General features: G+C 18.5%; 2 protein-coding genes across 2 annotated transcripts; both read left to right on the top strand.

Moving 5' to 3' along the window:
- Positions 1–658: 658 nt before the first annotated feature.
- On the top strand, positions 659–6,219 carry PRSY57_0904100 (exoribonuclease II, putative; the record flags this gene model as incomplete). The annotated part of the gene is made up of 2 exons (XM_012907280.2): positions 659–3,327; positions 3,462–6,219. 2 exons carry the CDS (start codon positions 659–661, stop codon positions 6,217–6,219), a joined length of 5,427 nt encoding a protein of 1,808 aa, XP_012762734.2.
- Positions 6,220–8,307: 2,088 nt separating this feature from the next.
- On the top strand, positions 8,308–11,325 carry PRSY57_0904000 (beta subunit of coatomer complex, putative; the record flags this gene model as incomplete). The annotated part of the gene is made up of 1 exon (XM_012907279.2): positions 8,308–11,325. One exon carries the CDS (start codon positions 8,308–8,310, stop codon positions 11,323–11,325), a length of 3,018 nt encoding a protein of 1,005 aa, XP_012762733.2.
- Positions 11,326–11,698: the final 373 nt, after the last annotated feature.

Genomic DNA, 11,698 nt, shown 5'->3' with positions numbered 1-11,698 from the left:
TATAATATATATGTTATAAAAATATTATATGAAAAAAAAAAAAAAAAAAGAAAAGAAAAGAAAAGAAAAGAAAATTTACTAATTTAAACATTTAACAGAACAAACAATAAGAAAAAAAAAATAATAATAAAATATATATTTGGTTCTGTGATAATATGTGTACGGCAATATATAATAATGTACATAATTATATAATATTACATTATATATATTTATATATAGAGATCGATAGATATATTATCATATATATATATAATATATGATAATTTTGTGTAATAAAAAATAATGCTATGTAAATTTATATACTTATCATTTCTTCATATTATAAAACCTATAATAATGAAGAAAAAATTGCGAACATTTTTTTAAATAAAAAAAAAAAAATATACATATATATATGACATAGTTAACTCCCTTTCCCATTTTCTTTATTTATTAATTTATTTTTTCTAATTTATAAAGAAAATATATAAATACATATTTATCCATTAAGGTATATCATATAATATATATATATATATATATTAGGAAAAAAAAAATAAATAATTAATTCATTTTGAATAGTTTATCTATAAATAGAAAATTGTTAGATGTTTTATATAAAGAAAATGATATGTAAATTCATATATTAGCAATTTGGAAGAGGAAAAGTTATAATATGTTTTTTTTTAAAAATGTTCAAAGATATTGTTTTTATAGAAGAATATATGAAAATATACAAATCATAAGGGCATTACAAATAAAAGAAAAAGCAAAAAATAATGTAACGAAAAGAAGAGAGGGGTGGTGGGATAATAATGTAAATGAAAATGATAGAAATATGTGTAGGTCAAAGAATTATTTGTCGGGATGTACTACTAGGGATGACAATATGAAGGATGATAATATGAAGGATGATAATAAGAAAGATGATAATATGAAGGATGATAATAAGAAAGATGATAATAAGAAAGATGATAATATGAAGGATAATAATATGAAGGGTAGAAATACAAAATGTGATAATATAAAAGATAATAATAACGATAATAATAGTATTAATAATAATAGTATTAATAATAATATTAAGGATAAAGATGAAAAACATTTCTATAAAAACATCTTTTCCGAGTTAAAAAAAGTAAATGGTAAATGTTCAAAGAGATATGTCCCTGTAGATGAAAAAAAGATAAAAACTGTAACAAATGAAGATCATTTATCAAAGAAAAATATCCTAGAAAGTGAAAAAAAGGATGCATATTTTTCCTCTACACATGATGAAGGAAATAATAAAGAAGAAATTAAAAATGACAATATATGGATTATTCCACAAAGTATTCCATCAAATGATGTGTATAATATATCGAAACAGAAAAAAGGACAATATAAAAATAATGAAACAAAAGAAAAATATTTAAGAGAAAAAAATAAATATTTAGTAAGAAAGGATATTTACTTAAAAGTTAAAAATGAACATATTAATAATAAAGAGTTGTTACGAAAAAAAGAAATATATCCTAAAAGAGATATGAATAAAAATAATAAATTAAAAATGAAAAAAATAATAAAAGAAAAAAATGAGGAGATGCTAATTAAAAAGAATGATAAGGATAAAATATCTCAACTGGATATAATAAATAAAAATAAGGGAACAAAAAATGTGGATAATAGAAAAAACTATTTAATAGTAAAAAATGGTAGTAGCAGTAGTAATAATAAAATGAATTATTTATTAAGTAATAATAATAATAATAATAATAATAACAAAGTTCTTTTCAATAATGGAAAAAAAATTAATAATATGGAAGGAGAACAAAAAGATGATATTAATAATTCACAAATGCATAATTATAAAAATAAAGATGTATCAAATAAAATTATAATTTCATCACAAAATAGTTTTTTACCAAATGTGGAAAAGAATAATATTTTTGTTGAGTATGAAACTCACTGGGATAATGATAAAATAAAAGAAATGTTAGAACTTCAAAAGGATACAAAGATATTGAAAAATTATTTATTTAAAGGGGTACTATATATTTCACCCTTTGATACAAATAAATGCTTTGTTATTAGTAAAGAAACAGATGGGTTAATGAAATGTAAACTTTATTCGGTGTATGGTTATATAAGTAGGAATAGAGCTTTAAATGATGATGTAGTATATGCATATACAGAACGAAGAACTATCAAAAATGAAAATGTTTCAAATATGGAAATTAATATAGGAATGGAAAAAGAAAAATATGAAAACAGAGACAAGATAGATGTTGTAAAAAATCAATACAATGAAAAAGAAGACAATAATAATGAAAAAAATGAAGAAATCGAAAAAGGTAAATTTTGTAGAGTTGTGAAAATTGTTGAAAGGAAGAATGTGGAGGTGGTCGGTTCTTTAAATTATTTAAATATAAAGGAAAAAATAAATAATATTTTTGGAAAGAAAAGTAAATTTAATAAAAATAAAAAAAAAAATGAAAATTGCTATATAGAATTGGATGATAATAATATGGGAAATAATATGGTTGATGATGTTTTTAAATATAACAATCATGATGATATAAATAATAATAATAATATATTACATTCATCCAATATATTCCACCTTTTGAATGAAAAAAATAATTATGTTTATGCAAAAATACAACCAACAGATTCTAGATTACCTTGTTTTATTTATGACTCTTCCAATAATATTACAAACATGTTATTAAATTATATAAGAAGAGAAAAATTAAATGTATATGTTATTGTAAAATTTAAAGAATGGGAAAAAAAACAAATAAATCCTATAGGAAATATAACTACCATTTTAGGTAATGAAAATAATTTTTTTGGTATCATATATTTATTTTTATACTTATATAAAATTCATTATTATATTTATAAAATAACAGATATGAATTATTTGAAATCTCAAATTGTAATCAGTGATAAAATTATGAACTCTTTTATTAATCGTAAAAGCCATATGGAACAATTATTATTATTAAATGGATATAACAAAGAAAAAGAATATTCCATCCAAGAAATAAATAAAAAAATTGCTTATTTAAAAAATGCACAAAAAGAGAAAAAATTGTTAGAAAAATATATGTTGAAAAGCTTTTTATCAAATAGGTATATAATTACAGACCTTGATATATTTACTATAGATCCAACAAAAGCTAAAGATTTGGATGATGCTTTATCTATAGAATTTATAAAGGATAATAAAGAACAACAAGAATTAAAATACAGATACAAAATAGGAATACATATATCAGATGTGTCCTTTTTTGTTACACCTAATTCGTATTATGATAATCTAGCTTCAAAAATATGCAACACTGTATATATGGATTTTACGTAATGAAATGAATATGTGAAATTTTTTTTTTTTTTTTCTTATTTTTTGCATAGAAATATTTTTATTTTATATTACTATTTTATTATTAATATATATGTAAATATACATATATCTATTTCTTTTTTCCTTTTAGGGTCCTTCATATGCTTCCCTCAATTTTAAGCGAAGAAATATGCTCATTAAACACAAAAGGAGAAAAGCTAGCCTTTTCCATATTTTTCTACGTAGATAATATAAGTAACCCATATAATATCACGCAAATGGAATATGATGGTTATGAAAAGAAACCACATTTTATAGAAATTAAAAAAACATTGATTAGAAGTAAATATAAATTAAATTATGATATGGTTGAAGATTATATAGAAGATATATATATAAATATAAAGGAAAAGGATAAAGATATTAACACTATTGAAGAGGTAATATTAATTAATGGGAATATATCATTAAGCTATTTTATATATAATTTTGATGATATATGTAAAAAGTATAATATATCTGAAAAAATTGGTGGTGATATATTCAGATTATATTTATTATCAAAAATGTTGAAACAAAAAACAAAGAGGAAAAATATATATCAAAAATATTCCTTATTATTTTCTTTAAATAATAATAAAAAGAATAACTCGGAAAAAATACTTCCATTAAGTATAGAACAATTAAGTAATAAATATTTATCGAAAATAAGAAATACTAATGATATTAATAATAAGAATAATATGTATAAAAGTTTTAATCAATTTTTAATAGATGAAGGTTATTATAATTTATTAGAACCTATGAATTTAAAAAACGTGGATATTGAAATATTAGAATATAAAAAGAGGAGTCATATGTTAATTGAAGAAATGATGATACTTACTAATTTTTTAGTAGCAAATGTTATATCTATTAATAATAAGTTAGGTATATTAAGAATACATGAAGATACATCTGAAGACATTAAAAAAAATTTATTAAAAATAATAGATTATCAAACATATAATAAAATTAATACAATGATAAATATCGAAAATAATAATATTAATGATATTTTATTAGTTAGTCAAAAAGTATTGAACGAAAATCAGTTCTTATGTTTACAATATAATTTATTAAAATATTATAAAGAAGCTATATATATACCAACCGTAGAAGGACAAAATAACACAACCCATTTTGGACTTGTTCTGAACAAATATATTCATTTTACTTCACCAATAAGAAGATATATAGATATAGTAATTCACCGAATTTTACAAAGTTTAATTGATCAAGATAATGTTGGGAATTACAAATATGATATGTTAAAAAATATATGTGACCAGTGTAATTATCAAAAGAAAAAATCAGACGAGGCACAAATTCATATGAAAAATTATTTCTTAAATAAATATTTAATATATTTGAATGATATATATAAAAGAGTAATGCAAAACCATCGTATGAATGGTTATTATAGTGTGCACGGAAATAATGAAAATAATATTGATGAGAATAATAATAAGATATATAATAATATTGATGAGAATAATAATAAGATATATAATATTGATGAGAATAATAATAAGATATATAATAATATTGATGAGAATAATAATAAGATATATAATAATATTGATGAGAATAATAATAAGATATATAATAATATTGATGAGAATAATAATAAGATATATAATAATATTGATGAGAATAATAATAAGATATATAATAATATTGATGAGAATAATAATAAGATATATAATAATATTGATGAGAATAATAATAAGATATATAATATTGATGAGAAGAATAATCAAATAAGTAATAATTATATCCATTTGGAGGATGAAAATAAAAAGTTATATAATCCTTCAAATAAAAACGTACAAAGAAGAGATCACATAAGTTTATCAACTTATAAAGAAATTTTATATATGTCCAACTATATGCCTATTAAAAAATATTTTTATTTAAACAATGGTATTATAAGTTTTTTAACAGAAGCATATATCCAAGAAATAATTATTACGAAAAGTATAAGAGAAAATATATGTATAAATATAGTAAAAGAAAATTATATTTCTATTAATGAAAATTATAGTAATGAAATAATTCCATATACTTGTTTTATATGTAATGATTATCCCCATAAAGATATAGAAAAAGATTATATTCGTAATGATAATTTAAATAATGACAATTCATTATTTAATTCGCAAATGGATAATAATGAAAATGAAACTAATGTAGAAACATTATTTAAAAAATCTATAAATGAAAATAATAAATTAAAAAATGCTATTGTATTTTATGTACCAATATTGGAGATAGAGAAATCTATAAGTGATAATTTATTAAGCCTAAAATTTCACTTTTTAATTATTTCTTATAAGGAAAAAATATATATTTACAATATACTAAAAGGTGTATTATATGAAATGTGTAATAATATTTTATTATGTAGAAATGAAAAAAATAATAATGATATATATGATGATGACATTAATTTAGAAGATGAATATAAAAAAAATAAAGAATTGTATGATATTTTTGAAAAGATTAAACATATTCAATTGGATATAAAATATAAAATGGAAAGTGTTGAAAATAAAAAAGATTTTCAAAATGTATATGATGGTTTATATATTCATGATGTACTTATTGAAAAAAATAAAAATGAAAAAGACGAGGAAAATAAATCAAACATATTGACATATAAAAAAAATACTACCATTAATAACATATCAAATGAACAAAATTATATAAATAATGTGGAAAATGATGAAAGTGAATATTTAAAATGTTTAAATGATAAAAAATTAGAATATAAATATTATAATAGTTATGAAAAATTAAGTAGATTTCAAAAAAATAAAGTTTTTATAATACCGGGAAGCCAAATGTGGACATTACGCCTAATTTGAAATAGGAAAGGAATTTTTTCATTATAAAAATATATATATATATATATATATATATATATATATATGTATACATATATTTTTACTTTTATTATTTAGAAAAAAATATATCATATGGATAAATATGTTCCCAATTCTTTAATTTTAATTTGATTTATTTTATTTATTAATTTTTTTTTTTTTTTTTTTGTGTATGTATGTGTGTGTGTCATATGTTATACGCTTCATTTATTTTTTTTTTCTTTTTTATTATATGTAACTTTTAAATAAATATCCATAATCTATAACAAATATATATAGTAATATATTTCATATATGTATTATAATATTTGTCTTTTCATTATTTTTATTTATAATTAAATCTATATTTTAAGAATTAATATAAACTCTCATATTTAATTATAAATTTTTGAATCATATTTTTTTAACATAAAAATAGTTATTTATTAAAATATCATTTATTTATACAAATGTTTTTAAATATATTTCATAGAAAAAATAAATAAATAATAATAATAATAATAAAATATATGAATGCGCATAATTAATTTATTAAAGGTAGCTAGCTTTTTTTTTTTTTTTTTTTTTTTTTTTCTTTAATTGAAAAATAATATAAATCATGTGACAGTTATAATAAAATTGTAATTTACACTATTCAAAAGACTTCTTTTATTATTATATATATATATATATATATATACATATAGGAACTATAATTAATATATCATCATTTATTATAATATATATTTGTGTATTTATCAATTTTTAATTAAAGTCTTTTAACCTTAATATATGAATAATTTTATTTAAGGATCAAATGGAATATATATATATATATATATATATATATATATATTATATTGTGAGTACATATTTTTTTTTAATAATCAAGAAAAATAAATGTTGAATATCCATTCTTAATGGTATTTTAAAGAAATAGTATTACATATATATATAAATATTTTTCATATTATTCTATTTTTTTAAAAATGTGATAAACTAATTTTTATCGCAACTTTATTTTAAATTATAGAACAAATCGAAATATAAATGTATTCTTTTTAATTATATTTAATGTTTCTTTTTTGTTTTTGGTATATTTCATTATTTTTTAAAAAAAAATTATATATATTAATTTTTTAAAATAATATTTTATGTTTTCATATTTTTCAAAAATATTTTATGTATATAAAAATGTTATTATATATATATAAAATATACTTAATATATTTTTTTTAAATATATTATTGGAGGCCTTTATAAAATCAATATAATTTGTTTTATATATAAGGAATATATATAAAATACATTTATATATATTATATATTTATAATATAAAACATACATATATTATATATATATATATATAATATAAATATATATATTATATATATATTATATATTTTTAAAATATTGATCATACAATATATGGATATATTATATTTTTTAAAATTATTATTAATTTATATAAAAGTAATGTAGATAATAATAATAAATATTTTTTTATATGAAATATATAAAATGTATATATTATATAAATGTTTCAATTTTTTTATTAAAATTTATTTCATTTTATTTTATTTTTTATTATGTTTTATTTTTATTTTGTTTATATAAAATAAAAAATATATTATGAAAGAATTCTTTTATTGAATATCATTTTTGATATATTTAAAATATTATATTATATATATATATATATATATATAATATATTTATTTATTTATAATATATTCATATTTATTTATTTTCATATGACATTAAAACTATGCAAATATGAATTTATAATGTTTCTCATATTTTATGATATATATGGGATACATAAAATAAAAAAATAATAGAAATATATGTATAATATAAATATAAAAAGGAAAATGATTTTAATATGAATGTATAAATATACAATATATTTTTTAATGTTTGAATTTTATTTTGTATTGTATTAATTTTAAGTGATATTGATCAAATTGACCATTTAACAATTATATATATTTATACATATATATATTATATATATATATATATATATATGTATTTTTTTTTTTATTTTTTTTTATTTTATTTATCTTCCTTTTTTTTTTTTTTTAAGAAATGCCACTTAATTTAGATATAAAGAAGAAATTAAATTCACGGATTGGTAAAGTGAAATGTGTTGATATTCATGAGAGTGAGAATTGGATATTAGCTTCGTTATATAGTGGTAAGTTAGTTATATTTGATTATGTGAATCAGAATACAATAAAGAATATTGAGGTTTCTGTATTTCCTATAAGATGTGCTAAATTTATTGAGAAAAAACAATGGATAATATGTGGTGGTGATGATATGACTATAAGAGTTTATAATTATAATACTTTTGAAAAAATAAAATCTTTTGAAGATCATACAGATTATATTAGATATATTGAAGTTCATCAGACTTTACCTTATATATTAACAAGTTCAGATGATATGACTATAAAATTATATGATTATGAAAATAATTTTGAGAAATTATGTTCGTTTGAAAATCATATTCATTATGTTATGATGTGTAAATTTAATCCTAAAGATACATATATATTTGCTTCAGCTTCTTTAGATAAAACTATTAAAATATGGGGTGTACAAAACAATACATCTGTAGTAACAAAACCTCATTTTACTTTATCTGGTCACGCCAAAGGTGTTAATTGTATTGATTATTCATGTTCTGGAGAAACATCTTATATTATTAGTGGTAGTGATGACAAAACTATTCGTATATGGGATTATCATACAAAGCAATGTATACAAGTATTAAGTGGTCATACACAAAATATATCTTGTGTAATATATCATAGTAATTTGCCAATTATACTTTCTTCATCTGAAGATTGTAATGTAAAAATATGGAATAGTTCAATGTTTAAATTAGAAAGCACATTAAATTATAATATGGATAGATGTTGGTCCTTATGCGCTAAAAAGACAAAGAATGATTTATGTATAGGTTATGATGAAGGTTTAGTTGTTATACAAATAGGTTCAGATGTTCCTATATATACAATGTTTAAAAATAAAATTATATATATAAAAAATACAGATATATTTATTATTAATTTACAAAATGTACAAGAAGAAAATTATAATGACGGGGACATATATAAAGTAAATAAAAAAGAATTAGGAAATTGTGATTTTTATCCAACTAATGTATCATTCCATCCAAGTGGAAGATTTATATGTGTAAATGGGCATCATGAATTTAATATATATACATCTCAAGTATTAAGAAATAAAGCATATGGAAAAAGCTCTTTTTTTGTATGGTCTCATACAGGAGATTATGCTATAAAAGATGAGGGGAATAAAGTAAGTATATATAAAGACTTTACATCTCATCATACCTTTCAAACACCGTATACCATAACGCAATTATTTGGAGGATACTTATTAGGTGTTAAATCAAATAATTTCATTTGTTTTTATGATTGGAGTGATTATTCTTTAATAAGAAAAATTGACATTAATGTGAAAAATGTGTTCTGGAATGATTCTGGTACATATGTAGCTTTATCAACAGAAGATAGTATATATATATTAAATTATTTGAATTCTGATGGAAACTTATCAAAAGATAATATGAACAAAAATAATGATACCATAAATAATAATAATAATAATAATAATGGAAATATTGAATTGATTGGGGTACAAAATAGAAATATAAATCATCCACAACATGAAGAAAATAAAATGGATGAAGAAAATTATTTCCATTTAGAAAGTGAAATTAATGAATCAATAGAAAGTGGTATATGGATATATGATAGTTTTCTTTATATATCGAAAAATTTAAGATTGTATATTTATACTAAGAAATTTATTGATATATATGCATATATTGATAAATATTTATATATTTGTGGTTATGTATATGAATATGATCGTATATTTTTATTAGATAAAAATTTTAATTTTTATAGTTTCTTTTTACCAATAACATATTTACAATATCAGAAATATATAATGGGTCAAGATTTTATAGCAGCAGATAATATTATTAAAAATATACCAGAATCTTTATATAATAAATTAAGTTTATTCTTAGAAAAAATGGGATATAAAAATAAAGCATTAAATATTTGTAATGATTTAGAAAAGAAATTTGAACTATCTTTATCAATTGGAAATTTACAATTATGTGTAGATATCATTAATGAATTAGAAAGAAAAGAAAATGATTCATTTGTACATAATAAATATAAAAAATTAGGAGATACCGCTTTAGTATATAATGATATACCTATGGCTATATATTGTTATAAAAAAACAAATGACTTTTCTTCATTATTAATAATTTTATCAACACTTGGTGATAAAATAGGAATAGAAGAATTAGGACAAATGTGCTTAAATCACCAAAAATTTAATATTGCTTTTATTTGTTATTTTTTACTACATAAAATTAATAAATGTGTAGATATCTTATTATCTAATAATAATTTTGCTTATGCTGCATTCTTTTCAAGAGTATACAAACCATCCTTACTACCAACCATATTAAAGAAATGGAAAGAACACTTAAATAAAGTCTATCCTAATATACCAATCAATTTGTTAAATCCTGAAGAAAATCCTGAATATTTCCCTGATTATGATAAAGCGGTTGAATGTGAAAAAATATTTGATAAAGTGAATACTATTGGAAGTACCAAAAATTATAATACTTTAAAAAAATTAATTGATCTAAATATTGTTGAAGAAATAAAAGAAATCGGATATGATAAGGTTGAAGATATTTTTATTAAACAATTTAATGAAGAGTTAGAAAAAGATATTCAAAATTTTGATCAAAATGGTAAAATTTTATTAACGGAAGAAAGCAAAAATAAAAACGTGAATCAGAAGGATGATAATAAGGAAAATAATAAGGATGAAAATAAGGAAAATAATAAGGATGATAATAAGGAAAATAATAAGGATGATAATAAGGAAAATAATAAGGAAGATAATAAGGAAGATGATAAATTCTGTAAAATGGAGGATACTGAATTATTAAGTAATATACAAATTCAAGAAGACAATAAGAATATTAATTCATATTCAATAAATTCCAATCAAAGTATGGATGAGGAATTATTATAAGGCGAAGCAATGAAAATAAGAAGAGAGTATAATTTAGTGACATAAGAAAAAAGAAATAATTGAGTGTATGATAATATATTATTTTCTAAGAAATAATAACACATTTATAATATATACATTTTAATAGTTATATGTTTGTATTTTATGTTATTTTTTTTTTTTTTATTTCATTTTTATTTTTTTTATTTTTTATTATTCTATATTTTAAAAAAAAAAAGATTCCAATTTTTTGTAATTTTTTTTTTTTTTTTTTTTTTTTTGTTTTTTCAAAACTGATAATATAAAAATTTATTCATATGTGAGAAAAACCCATTAATTATTATATAAATATATGTACATAAAATTTTACATTTATTTCTAATATATTTTATTT

The sequence above is a fragment of the Plasmodium reichenowi genome, chromosome 9, assembly GCF_001601855.1.
Source record: "Plasmodium reichenowi strain SY57 chromosome 9, whole genome shotgun sequence".
Lineage (NCBI taxonomy): Eukaryota > Apicomplexa > Aconoidasida > Haemosporida > Plasmodiidae > Plasmodium > Plasmodium reichenowi.
The sequence above is the reverse complement of the archived record's forward strand: the minus strand, read 5'-3'. Positions and strand labels throughout refer to the sequence as shown.